The sequence below is a fragment of the Lepidochelys kempii genome, chromosome 11 (assembly GCF_965140265.1).
Source record: "Lepidochelys kempii isolate rLepKem1 chromosome 11, rLepKem1.hap2, whole genome shotgun sequence".
Taxonomy (NCBI): domain Eukaryota; kingdom Metazoa; phylum Chordata; order Testudines; family Cheloniidae; genus Lepidochelys; species Lepidochelys kempii.
The window spans coordinates 32,776,280-32,790,271 of record NC_133266.1 but is presented as its reverse complement, the minus strand read 5'-3'; the positions used below and the strand labels follow the sequence as shown (position 1 = coordinate 32,790,271).

The following is a 13,992-nucleotide window of genomic DNA, read 5'->3' as shown; positions in this document are numbered from 1 at the left end:
AAATTCAACAATGAAAAGCATACCAGTGCCAAGGTTCAATAGTAGTATGCCGAGGGAGGATAACAGATGCAGAGGCTTTAAAATATCTCCTAGTACATTTCTGATCTTAGTGCTTCAAGTAGTTATGAAATCATAACTAAAAACTGATTAGGCCTGATCAAGACTCTTATTCATGAAAATAGATTTTACTCCCACAAGAACTTCCACTGAAGTCAATGGGAGTAGTTCATGAGCCAAGATTTGAGGATCAGGACTTTTTATGGCTAAGCAGTCTTTTTCATAGATCCCAAAACTATCAGCTCATTTCAGTGCTGAACAGCAGAAAGCAAAATGCCCTCTAACCTCTCTTCTCTCAACTGGAGAGAGCCATTGAAAGATAACAGGAAAAATGTATGCAACTTCATCCAGTAAAAGGGGGGAGGGGGAGAGGAGGAGGAAAGGAAACTAACTTTCCAATAGTTAATGATTAATGGCAGAGAAAATAAAGTTTTAAAGTAGGGTAATACAAAAGAACTTGAAATGACTAGTGTAGCAATTACTGGCCCAACTTCTGTTGGTGAGAAAAACAAGCTTGAAAGCTGTCTCTCTCTCACCAACAGAAGATGGTCCAATAAAAGATACTATCTCACCTACTTTGTCTCTCTAATCTCCTGGGACTGACAAGACTATAACTACACTGCATACAATAGTGTTGCAATTTTTATTTATTTATTTTTTTTAAACTAAGAGTCAGTTCCTTAGGAACGAATTGCAAATCCCATACTCCCACCAGTGAGCAATTACTCCAGGTGTAGTCCCATTGATTTCAACTATACTAGTTCTGTGAGTATCTGCTAACCGATGCAAGTAGTACGTTCATGATCTGGCCCCAAGTGACTGGATTCTTATCGTTAAAAGATTAATTGTGTTTTTTCCGTCTTGGACACCCACATAGGTGCCTAGGTTGAGAGCTGATTCAGAGTATACATAATGCAAACCTTAGCTTTCAACTTCCTTGTTATGAATAAATTGGGTCATGTCCTCCTTATTTAACAATTACATTTAAATTTCCAATCTGGAATTTCAGTTATTTCAACTTATCAATATTATTCACATAACTGAGGTTGTACTGTATTCACAAAGGTAAAGTACCAAGCTAAAAGCATAGGAAAAACCTCTGAACAACATTTTGTACTCTCTCAGTAGCCATCTGTAGGATACATACGTGTCTAGTAGTCAAAAAATACACTATATGCACTCAAAAAGTGTATTAGAAACAACTGAAAAAAGGAAGATAGTGTTTCTTTTTAAGTAAGCTGATATCTTAAGCAGTGAGTGACTATTTCAGGGCCTCATTTTTGTTTTTGTCTAGGTGGGGCAAGCAGCAGGATAGCAAATTTTAGGGGGAAATTTTTCAGTTTGTTTACCAGTCTAATTAGAAGAGATTGTGGAGTTGTAAGGAGTTCTTATCACACCTGCAATGTAGACATTTAAGTATGCAGAAAGCTAGACTACCACCTTGAATCCATCTGGAATATGATCCTAGGTTCGTACCAGTATTTCTAGGTTCATATAATCTTATTTCAGAGACATCAAGTAGAGTAACTGCTAAAAACAGACAGACTACAAGGTGGAGAGAAATTATATCACTACTAGGGACTATGTAGAGAATCTGCATCCAATTCTCATTTCTTTTGCTCCACTTAGACAGGGGACAGAATATGGCCTAAAAACATTTATATTATGTAAATGGTATCTGACCAATTTCTCTTTTTAAAAAAACCCCAAACAAACCAAAAAACCAAACTTCCAGCACTAGACTGACACTTACCAAATTAGGCAAAATATACTAACTTGTTCATTTGCATGTGCCCTATAGAGTTCATGAATATCAAAATCCTCAAGATTAAGATTCAACTTCTCTTTACACAGCTCACAGGTAGTTACTGCTTCCAAAGAAGAACCTGATGGAAACAAAACAAGAAAGTAAGATCATATATTCAAGGCTAGATGTTATGGTTTAAGTGATTGAGTCAATTTTATTTTACATAGCAAGATTAAACAAAAAGGCAGTATGACAGCAAGTGTTGAAGTCACTGTAGGGAACATCTGTTACAGGGTTATGATTTAACAATAGACTTTTTTGTCAAAGTTTAGTTGTTTTATATCTTATGCGCCTCTATGACAGTTCAGCAAAACCCCAAAACCACTTTTACTCTCAATGCCATCCACATATATAGGCCAATACCTAAAAGCAGCATAAAACTGTTAAGTGCTGAAGTTTTTTAATGAACAGAGATTTTTTGGACTGCAATACCAGCTTTTAAAGATGTGGACTGACCATTTTCTGAAAGTTTTCCCAAATTTTCCACTTTCACGTGCTCTGCAGCTGAACAACTAGTTTAAAACTATGGCTATTATGAATAATGTTAGTATTCCTTAAAACAAGGCATTCATTTGAGCAGATTTGATGCCACTAAGGAATGCTAAGGTTCCACAATACTTATAACTCTGCCATACTGTACCTTGTTATAAAGTCATTATAATTAAAAAGTTATAGAATCATAGATTACGGATGGAAGAGACCCAGGAGGTCATATAGTTCAACCCCCTGCTCAAAGCAGAACCAACCCCAACTAAATCATCCTAGCTAAGGTTTTGTCAAGCTGGGCCTTTAAAACCTCTAAGGATAGAGATTCCACCACCTCCCTAGGTAACCTATTCCAATGCTTCACCACCCTCCTAGTGAAATAGTGTTTCCTAATATCCAACCTCACTGCAACTTGACACCATTGCTCCTTGTTCTGTCATTTGCCACCACTGAGAACAGCCTAGCCCCAACCTCTGTGGAATCCCCTTCAGGTAGTTGAAGGCTGCTATCAAATCCTCCCCTCACTCTTCTCTTCTGCAGACTAAATAAGCCCAGTTCCCTCAGCCTCTCCACAGAAATCATGTGCCCCAGCCCTATCATTTTCGTTGCCCTCCACTGGACTCTCTCCAATTTTTCCACATCTTTTCTGTAGTGTGGGGGCCAAAACTGCACACAGTACTCCAGATGTGGCCTCACCAGTGCTGAATAGAGGGGAATAATCATTTTCCTTGATCTGCTGGCAACGCTCCTACTAATGCAGCTCAATATGCCATTAGCCTTCTTGGCAACAACAGCACACTGTTGACTCATATCCAGCTTCTCATCCACTGTAATCCCGAGGTCCTTTTTCATAGAACTGCCACTTAACCAGTCGGTCCCCAGCCTGTAGCAGTGCATGGGATTCTTCCGTCCTAAGTGCAGGACTCTCCACTTGTCCTTGTTGAACCTCAGATTTCTTTTGGCCCAATCCTCCAATTTGTCTCGGTCACTCCGGACCCTAACCCTACCCTCCAGCATATCTACCTCTCCCCCCAATTTAGCATATATACTACTGAAGAAATGATCAAAATGTAAGGTATTTTAACAAATAAAAAATACACAGTAGAGTATTTATACCATCTTACTAGTAAATCCCAGCAACACCAGAAATTGAATCAGAAATCCCGAAGTATTTTGGGATACTTTGAAAATTACATGTATAAAGACAAACTAGGATTGCCAGGTATACCTTTCAGAATTTTCATGCTTCTCTTGGTTTGTATCCAACTGTTTTGCACATTTAACAAATCAAATGACCTTCCAAGATTGTAGGATTTTTACTGCAATAGTTAGTCATTCCAACAACACACCTTTCATTTAATCTGGAAAAGACCTTGTTCTAAAAAAGGTCTACCTTACCAGAATTAATCTTGGACTGCAGCCATTTTTTCATGCATTCCTGATGAACATATTGCAGACTTCCAGTGCATTTGCATGGCTCTATTAAGAGGTTGGTAGAAGATGCAGATGACATCTGGCAGATTCTACATAAGTCACCTTCCTCCTCTTCAGTGTCCTCTAACAGGAGGCTGAGTAGGAAGAAAGCAGTTTTTTCAAATAGAGGTGGAAGTTACACGTGTATGGCATTTTTTTTTTCCAAACTTTAATCCCTTTGACAAATAGTTCTCAAACCTGAAAAAGTTTAAAACAAGTTTGTTTGAAGATAGTGACATTGTAGGTGCCACAGAATTGAGCTGCAACTATCTCAAAACAAGAGGCCCCTTTAAATAAAACTTTAAAGAAAAGTCTCATTAAGTCTATTAACCCATTTAGATGTTTTATTGACTGGGAATATATTGATTTACCTCTCTTTAATTTTCTGGAGTTTTTCAGGATCTCTTGAAGGTAATACTTTAGATTTGTCACTTTCTTCTCCATCTGGTTGATTCCAACCTGAGGGAATAATATCTACCGTTATCATAACATTGTCAGATATGCTGCTCCCTAATGCTGGAGGTACTGCAAACCGGAATAAAGATCCGGGAAGAATTCCTGATATTCCAGAATTTCTTCTACTGCGAGCTGAATCTGGTGTGGAAGCAGTAGTTGTAGGACTGCTAGATACTGCTGGTGTTGGTGGTCTGTTGGCAGCAGCCCCAGGGGAGCTGTTCTGTGCTTCAAGTGGAGTCTCTTCGCTAGACTCTCTTCTCCTAAAGAGGTGTAGTGATCTAGCAGGTGTGTCAGAGGTAGAGGTTCTTGCAGATTCATCTCTTCCTTCTCGCCTTCTTCTGGAGAAGAGAGGTGTACATCTATTTCTTAGAGATGATGATAACCAGGATCCTGTATTTCTACTTTCAGACTCTTGTCTGTAACTTTCAGGATCTGAATCAGAACTATGATTCTGTGAAACACCTGATAAACCCCATCTTCGTCTAAGGAAGCTAAATCCCTGAGAAGCTTCAGGTGTCTGAATGCCTGGAACTTCAGGACGTGCAGTTGCATTAGTGCTAGATTGGGTAGAAGTTTGAACTCTTGGGACAATACATGAATCTTCAGAATCTGATGATCTTGCATTTAATGAGTCTTGGCTAGACCTCCGTGAGAAAAATGTAGATGACATACTAGAAGCTAAACGAGATAGTAATTGTCTAGTTGTACGCCTTCCTTCAGTATCTGCTGGAGGCTCACTGAGTGACCGTTGAGACGCAACCCTTTCAGTGCTGCTTATGGAAGGAATTTCATCTCTAATGGCAATGTGGGTAAACTCTGGCTGTATATTCCTTTGGGAAGATTCCATTTCCCTTGTAGAATAGTTAGATCTTGAAGAGCTCCTGCTGGAGACTCCGGAGAATAAAGTTGACTCATGTTCAGAAGGCAGCTGGCGGTTCATGGATGTATTCAGCCTCAAAGTGCTCAATGAATTATCTTTTGGTCTTGCTCCTTGTGCATATGAAGAGGCAGGTCTATCCTGAAGATCTACAATAGAAGAATTGGAGAAAGCGACACAAAATGTACAGCCATTTAGAAGTTATCCAACTGAATTACAGTGAGTCTAGGGTTACGTTGTACTCATTTTTAAAGACTTTAAAGGTTGGCAAGATAGGTTGTAGACAGTCTAAACTGAGTATTGTTCTCTTAGTGAACAGGATTAGATTATTACGTAGATTCCAGATAATGCACTGGTTTCAGTTTAAGTCCACAGCAGATGCACATACCCCACAATCCTTATCTGTATTTTATTTAAACTACCACCTTATGATTCAGCATTCCTCGTGTGGAGGGATCAACTTAATGAACATTAAAATAATATATCTGTCAACTGACATTATGTAAGCACAATACTTATATTTAATAGCAAACTGCATATATAAACAGTATTCTATTTAATACCTATTTTTCAATCCAGTTTGGGCCTTTTGAAGTAAATATTCAGATCAGTCTAAGAATTTCAGAGACAAATATAACAGTCATTAAAATATGTCGAGAATGCAAAATTTATAGATAAAGCATATTTCCTCCTCTCCCAAAATAAAGGCATTCTGATATAGTTACAGTATTTAAAAAAAAGGAGTTTAACAGCTTTGTGGAATACTTAATCCCAGCTAAACCTGAAAACAAGAGACAACAGAAACTGTAGTTTCAAAAACTACTCAAAGGTTATGTGGCCACTACTGATTAAGTTTAGTAGTAGCTGCTTCAGTTAGAGATCTTTAAATGTCCTACAACTTCAATAGGAATGATAATCAGATGCAGTGAAAAGAAAAAGCATCTTGTTTAACATCTAAGTGCTCAAATAACTCCAATGCAGTAAAAAAAAAAACACACCCATAATTTCAATAATCCCTCAGTAAAAAATTTAGTTATACTAAGAGTAACTGTTGACTAACAAGTGTATTACTAACATTGGCTTTCATGAACAACTGACACTTTAGAATCTATTACACTGTTCAATGGCTCAACTATCCAGTTGGCTCAGACAGGGTCATATGACTAATCATTTAGTATTATTGCTCTCAGTTGCTCAGTTTGCTATCCAGATGTCAATTGGCTTAACACAGCCATATGACCCAACCAGCCAATTAAAATGTTATTCTTGAGTCCTCTAATTTGCTGCCCTCCCTTCTACTCCCCCGCTTTTTTTTTTTTTTTTTTTAATTATCCATCTGCTGCTTCTTTGGATGCATGATTTCTTTAGATCCTGCAGTTTGTCTTCAGAATGTAGCCACTACAAGGACTTAACTCCCAGAGCAACTCCTTCGACATTACAGCAGCTGAACCAGGGTTCCTGTTTTATGTCTGAGCCCCAAAAGACCAGCAGCCATAGCTGAAGATAACCTTTTTTCCCCTAAGGAAGGAGGCTGGGAGAAAGTGAATCTTTTTTAAAAAGGAGGAACAGATAAGCAACCAGGTAACTAAACAAACTGCTTTGCTTGTTTTTTAAAAATTGAGTTCATTAACTGGAGTCAAATGTTTCCCTGTATAGCATAGCATTATAATCCACTGCATCACATGACATTTCTGAACTCATGATACACAAGCCCTGAAACTGGAAAGAGAACTGCACAGGCAGAACCCCTTTGAAGTAAATAGCTCTCCACAGGTGCAGGAAACCTTCTAAATAGCTCTCCTTGCACAACTAGGGCCATAGCAAGGTTTCTACACTAATGCTAGGCTACCACTGGCAAGGAAACAGAGATCCTTTCCTTAGGCACTAAGGCACCCCAATCTTGCATTGTGATCTGTACATGCAGGAAGTCCCACTGACTTGAAAGTCTCCATGCAAGCACAGCAGACTGACTACCCACATCACAATGTAGAATTGGGGCCTATATTTTTCCTTTATTTTCTCATACCCATAAGAATGGGGATTCTGCAGAGTTTTACATGAAGACACCATTAAAGCACTGGTGTACTGGGTGTGAGAAGGATATGTGAGGAGTCTTTCCTTGGATAGGTAGGTTCTACAAAGGCCAAAACAGCTTAAATAGGAAGAAAGCCTGTCATAAGGATTATGTGGTTCTGTTAAAATACTCAAGTCCAAAGATTGCTTTGAACCCCAAAGTCATATTAGTCTGTGTTAAGTTTTTTATAAAGCCCTCTGAGGTTATAAGTAAGTGTCTCAAGCTGGTTGTATGTGCACTCCGCTCGCCAACAGCTACTCACTTGTAATTTTTGTTCTGCACTTGTTTTCTCAACACATTCTACTCTTGAAAAGATGCATGGTAGAAATCTCTTGGTAGGTAAATGGTCTACATGTGAGATATGAGCTGATTCACTCAGCCAAGAGACAAGTTAGGAAAGAGGGACACAGTGTATAGATCTGTTAGTCAAATAACCTAGTTTATACTTTATTCTCCATCCACTGGGGAACACTTAAGAGGTTAAACAAATCTCTCATTGGAAAATAGGTTGAGAAGATGAGGGAGCAGAGAGGTTTGCTGAAAATTCACATGAAGGCAATAGAATGTTTCACTCAACACAGAGCTCCGTTCAACAGATCCCCGCAGCTTGGTGTAAATAGCTTGCCACTGTATCTACAGTTAAATGCATAAAAGGCATTTTCAAACCCGGATCTAGACAGAGATAACTGTTCAGCAATTAGACAGCAAGTTAAACTCTTATCTACATGTTTGACCAGTTGAGTTAATTAAATTAAGTTGAGTTAATAAAGAATTAAAGTACATTTGTTATATTTTTACATGTGACATGAAACATTAAAGGAATAACAAACAAAGTTAAGCAAACAACCTATGCATTTGCAAGCTTTCAGCTGCATAATACATACATGCTGAAGATGTAAAGTCACCACTCCTGTGACTATAATCCACAAGACTGCTAACAGATGGATCTGTTCTCCTTTCTAGCTCTCTCCTCTCTCTCACTAGCTCAGTTCCCAGAGAACTGAGTACCACTGATGAAGATCTAGGAACTTGATTATACCTCCATGAGGAATCTAAAAAACAAGAACTCTGTATAAATCCTACTGGTAGTTTAAAAATTTTAGTATCACAAAAATATCAATGCCAGTTTTACTCAAACATCTGATTTGCTTTGGTGTATTACAGTATAATTGCATTGATGCTAAAGGGGCTTCTTAAAACTTGTTTTCTCAGAACACATTCTCAGCCCATGAGTAATTAAAAATTTAACTGCTCTGCTCACAGTACAAAAGTTCTGTTTTTAAATGGCAAGTGTTTTTCAATTTTATTTTTTGTAAATTTTTTTTTTTGTAACTGCTTCAGCATCTAAGCAGGAGTTAGGTATTTCAGATTTGGTAAGAACAAATGTGCTTCTTCAGTGGCTCTCTTAAAACATTGGTTATACACCTCTACCCCAATAGAACGCTGTCCTTGGGAGCCAAAAAAAAAAAAAAAATCATCTTACTGCATAATAGGTTATATTGAACATGCTTTGATCTACCAGAGCACGCAGCCCCACCCGCCCGGAGCGCTGCTTTACTGCATTATATCTGAATTCGTGTTATATCGAGGTAGAGGTGTACTATTTTGGAATTAAATACAATTTAACACACATATTACTTCAGTCTGAGGACCAGCCAAAGGAAAAAAAAAAAAGCAAGGATCAAATATTCCTTTAGACATTTAATGTTGCTTTATTATGAGTAGCTATTTCAGTAAATACACCGAATATTTTTCTGAAGCTGCATTACAAACATACATGCTGCAAAGCATCAATAACGTACAAAGGGAGCCTTAGCCTTCTCCATTTTATGTTTTATGTCGCCAGTCAGGAGTTTTCAAATGAGGGCACCAGCCCATTCATCTGAAAGCAAATCAGTGTAGTAATAGTCTCAATCCTGTGGACAAAACTCCAGATTACAATGGACATTTCTATGTGCAAAGGGGTTTGTAAGATCAGAATCTGTAATCACTTTTGGTTTCCTGCGGTTCCCACCTGACCACAGAAAGCAGAGATGGTCAATGATGCCATGGTTTGTACTGAATATACAATGTATTATCGAAGTGGAGGTAGGTAGGTAGGAAGGTAGTGAAATCCAACCATTTGTCAAATTGCCAGTGTTCTCAGATTTTGAAGAGTGTTTAGCTGGACATAAGGTTATAAATACAGGTCTGTATACAAGAAGGAAGTCTTGACAGAACATTTTCATTGTGTTTAACACTGGATTTTTCTTAAAGTTATAAATTTATAACAACCCTACCCAGACCCACAATCCTAAAATACTGCAAAGTATGGCAAAACCACTCAAGTACCCCAAGCCAATTTAACTCTGCCCCATTATTCTATCCTATGTAAGGTAAGTGTGATACGCCAAGCCTCTGATACCTTGGTGGTTTGGCCAGGATCCCTGGTTTCTGTGGCCTTCTTAAAATCCATACTATCACTTCTCACTTGTGGCTGAAGCCACCTTAAAATCACATCCATCTTGGATTAAGTTGTATAACCTTGGATGTAGACACCAGCTAATGTTTCTATAGCTGCTAGGAACCAAAGCACTGAAGACAACAACAGGGAATATACACGGTTTTAAAATGACTCCATGTCTGACATGACAGAAGTATACTGGGAAGATGAGAAACTACATTTCACTTTAGCCTTTATATGAAGAGTAAGAGGAGAACTCTTGGAACCGCAGTCTTCTCAAAGCAGAGTGAATAGAAGGGTCAATGGCATACATGTATTATTATGATTTGAGGGTAATCTTATTAATGTCTGATAGGATGCTGTGAAGCATCCTATTCATAATCAGTTCTGAAGATATGCAAATATTCTGAATAGAGAGGGGTAGGGTTACAAGACCATACCTAAGGTAGTCTGTGGTATTTTCATAACTTTCTGATTTTTTTTTTTAAATTTACCTTCAACTTTAGTTTTAGCTTCTACACTTAAACTGAGTATTTAATTCTATTCCCACCCCATGGACACACATTCTAGACACATATTTACAACCTTAACTCCAGCAGTAGTTGGATTAAACATTCTCTTAAGAATCTAAAACCATATCAGCTCAATGTTGTCTAATATTGTCTTGAAAGCTCTGTTGTCAAGATGGCCACCTTTAGCCCATGGTTTAATAAAAAAAATCTGCTTCCAGCTCCACCTCTGCCCATAGTATTTTGGCCAGCTGGGGTATTCAGAGCTATGTGAAAGGCATAGCTAGGATACAGGGAAGAATTTGCTCTCATGTGCCCTACTGCTCTTGTGTACCTATTAAATTTTGGTTCCAAACTGCATCAGTAAACAGCTGCAGACTTTCTTCCTTAGGACTCTGACATTTGGTTACCTTAGTCACTCCATTCACCTTTAAATAGGAATGTTTTCTACTAAAAAAAGTGATTTTAATAAAGTGGTCTCTTCAAAACACTAAGTTAATATTTTCCTAGACACTGATAAGGATACCAAAATTGTGAAAACAGTTTGTTTCTGCTGTTTAAAGTTTATTTTGAATATCTAAGTATTTAAAGCCTCAGTATTTATCAGCAGATATTTACAACAACTTGGTAAAAGCTTGCTGTTCAGAACTACATTTTATACATCTTATTTAGCACTAGTAATAAAGACATCTCTTACCTGAAACTGCATTTAAGCCATTACTTCTCACAGAAGAGGTAGATGCATAGGAAAGCTTAGGTCTCTTTGAATCACTATCCCGCTGCTGGTTATGTAGTCTTGAGTATGCTCCCTGACTTCTCTCAGATTCACCATACCAAGTAGATGAAAGAGGAGAGGAGGAGGATGTAGACTGAGTGTTTATATATATATAAAAAAAGAAGTTATGGAAAGTAATTTCACTAAAACTTTTTACCTGTAAAAAAAAAAACAAGCTTTTCAACTACCTACCTATATATGGCTAGAACCAGCTTGGTAAAGTCAGCAAGACAATTTGCATTACCTAATTTGCTTATAAAAACAATGTGGAAAAGATCCACAGGCGTGCTATAGAAAAGCTGCTAAGTTACCTCACAGTAAGCATGACTTGGTTAAACAGTTAAAAGGATTTAGTAAAAATAGTCCTTTAGCTGTATTTTAGGACTTATGCCAGTAGCCTTGATTAGCTTCTCCTTTCCCCTCCACCCCCCAACCTCTCCTTCCAACCCCAGGGTTTAATCAGTTTTTCTTAAGGAACTCTCTTCCCCATTACACTGTTTTGTAACACTGAAAAGCATTTCCCTCAGATATGCAGAACACTGTCACTAAGCCATGTTTGAATACATGAAGGTGTCACAGCACTGATTTTTTTCCATATTGTCTACATTTTTGAAGAGACAGTAAAGATTATAATAGCCTTTACAGTTCACAAATAGCTTTAACTGCTCAATTCCATCTTTTAATGCTCATTTTATTCAATGTTCTTGATATATATTTTCCCCCAAATTATTCTATCATCTGTTTTAGCAACCTAAAGTTATAGGTTTGGCTAGCTATTAAATCTCTTGCTTCTGAAGACTGGATAAAATGTATGTTATAACTTCTTATAGTCAACACTGAACTGCAAGTTATACGATCAGCAGTAGACCACAATTGACTGCTAGTTGCTAATACAAGTTAGGAGGCAGAATTATAAAATTATTAGGGCTAATAATATTATTATTAGAGGAAATGAGGCATACATGTATAGTTTTACTAAGATTTGTGTAACCAGAACAAAAAAATAACTTCATGCACCAGTCAGTTACAGCTTGCCTTGATACTTCACCTTCCTGTCCTATTACTGCAGATCCTTCCTATAAATCACAATTCAAAATTTATTTGAAGAGAGTTAAGGAAAAGCTTAATTTTTTATGTAGGGTTTATGCAAAGCAGCTGCTTTTACTTTTTATGACTGGGAGCTGTACTAGACATTTGTCCTCCCTGCCATTTAAAAAAAAAAAAAAAATAATATAGAAACTAGCTTCCCAAACCAAAGTACAAAACAAGACTCGTAACCCTGTTTAGCAATCACACACATTGAGCAATGAAGCTAACCTAAAAGCAACAATTTCAGAAAGTACTGTATGGTGCAACATCCCTTTGCATTGCAGCTCAAAAGCCACTTTAGGGGAAAAAAATAAATTTATGGGGAGAGAGAACCCCAAAAACATACCTGTTTGAAAAGCCTGCAGTGCCTACTACCTACCGGGACAGGCCTTTGAGAAGCAGAGGCACAGCTTGTACTTCAACTACATGCACACCAGGACTTCCCCTGAAGGTTGGCAGCCCCACACCATTTGTTTTCTCACCCACACTCTGCCTACCTTCAACTTTTAAGTTGGTGTAAGAAACCTGTTTAGACTGTATGTTCTCTCTTGGCAAAGTTTCCAAATATCTCCCTATATTAAGAGGTCACAGACCTTTCCATGGCTTGCCCAGTGTTCTGTCTTACTACTAATTTTTTTTAAACATTTGTTGACTTCAGTATTGTGCATAAAATGTCATAAATAGCAAGCTTCAATTCTGTGTGGGGACCAGACCCAGATGAAGGCAGACATTTTAGGCCCCAGTTCCTGGAGTCACAAAATATTAAAATTTCAGCTTCCATTTTAAAATTATGCAACCATGAGGGTCAAAGTAACTTGAAAACATGATCAGGGTGTAACAGATGCCTGTCTGAACCAGCAAGCAACCTAAAACAAGAGTTCCCCTTATTCATCTTAACTCTTAAAACTATTGCCTCACTCCTAGAAGGCGTGGAGCCATGGGAGTGCCATAGTGTTAGTTTGGGCATGGGTGGGGCCACAATATGCATTTAAGAGTCAAGTAATCACCGCCGTCTTTCCCCCATTATGCATACAACTGCTTTAAATTTTAAAATGGAGGATTTGCAGAGCTATGTCCCCTTCAAATTTATATTTAACTATTTGTAAGGCAATATTTATGTCACAGAAACCGTGCCTTCCAGAGACCTCTGACATTTTTTGCTTCAGCCCCTGGGGCCGTGGGACTAGAGCTGGCAGCCAGCAGGGCCCCAGCAACAGGGCAACAGCCTTCTCCCGGTCCCCCTGTGGGGTCCTGCGACAGGCAACAGCCTCCTCCAGGTTCCAATGACAGAGGACAGTCTCACATGTGGGGAGGACAGGAGAAACCATGGAGCTGCAGCAGCAAACATCACAGACAGGTCACTGCTTTCGTGAATTTGTGTTTATTGCCCCTAACCTTTCTGGGACTTTTACATAAAATAACCATGACAAAATCGTAGCCTTAACTATTTGTAAACTAATCTAAAATAAATCTAATTCAAGGAATTCTTTATAATTGCTGTATAAATGTCTGTTAACAACTTCGGTCCCCTTCTTTCCCTTCCTCCCCCTCACTGTTAACTTGACTGAGTCTATCAAACTTATTTTAAGCAACATAGCAGGGGATTCCTACTAGCAGGTTTTTCGACCTGGAAGATTTGTAAGTAAAACCTCTGTTCCCCATATATTTTATATATTAGCAAGTCTCACCAATCTGCTTCTGCTTCCCAAAAATCTTCCAGACCATGGACGATCAAGTGTCCCCGAGTAGCGAGTTGGAGAGGAACTAGAAAGCTTCCAAGGAGTTTCATGAGCTTCTCCTCTTTCTCTAATTCCCCAGTCTCTACTGGAACTATGCAACAGATTGGATTCCTAGAGAACAACATGCATATTACATGTAATTTTAAATCAAGGTGGCGTTTTTAGTCATGCTCTGAAGACTGAATACCTATTAAGATGGTGGCACCA

At 38.3% G+C, this 13,992-nt stretch overlaps 1 protein-coding gene across 7 annotated transcripts in view; it reads right to left on the bottom strand.

The window, feature by feature from the left end:
* MARCHF7 (membrane associated ring-CH-type finger 7) overlaps positions 1–13,992 on the bottom strand; it is a 33,748-nt gene that overhangs the window by 5,714 nt on the left and 14,042 nt on the right. For 3 of the 7 annotated variants that reach the window (XM_073305592.1, XM_073305590.1, XM_073305591.1), the window contains exons 3-8: positions 13,735–13,896; positions 10,880–11,051; positions 8,115–8,282; positions 4,195–5,305; positions 3,749–3,918; positions 1,834–1,943 (exon numbers count right to left, since the gene is read on the bottom strand). In XM_073305592.1, the coding sequence (XP_073161693.1) occupies positions 1,834–1,943; positions 3,749–3,918; positions 4,195–5,305; positions 8,115–8,282; positions 10,880–11,051; positions 13,735–13,896 (1,893 nt within the window). The remainder of the gene's footprint in view (positions 1–1,833; positions 1,944–3,748; positions 3,919–4,194; positions 5,306–8,114; positions 8,283–10,879; positions 11,052–13,734; positions 13,897–13,992) is intronic. The other 4 variants (XM_073305594.1, XM_073305593.1, XM_073305595.1 and 1 more) reach the window with 4 other exon arrangements.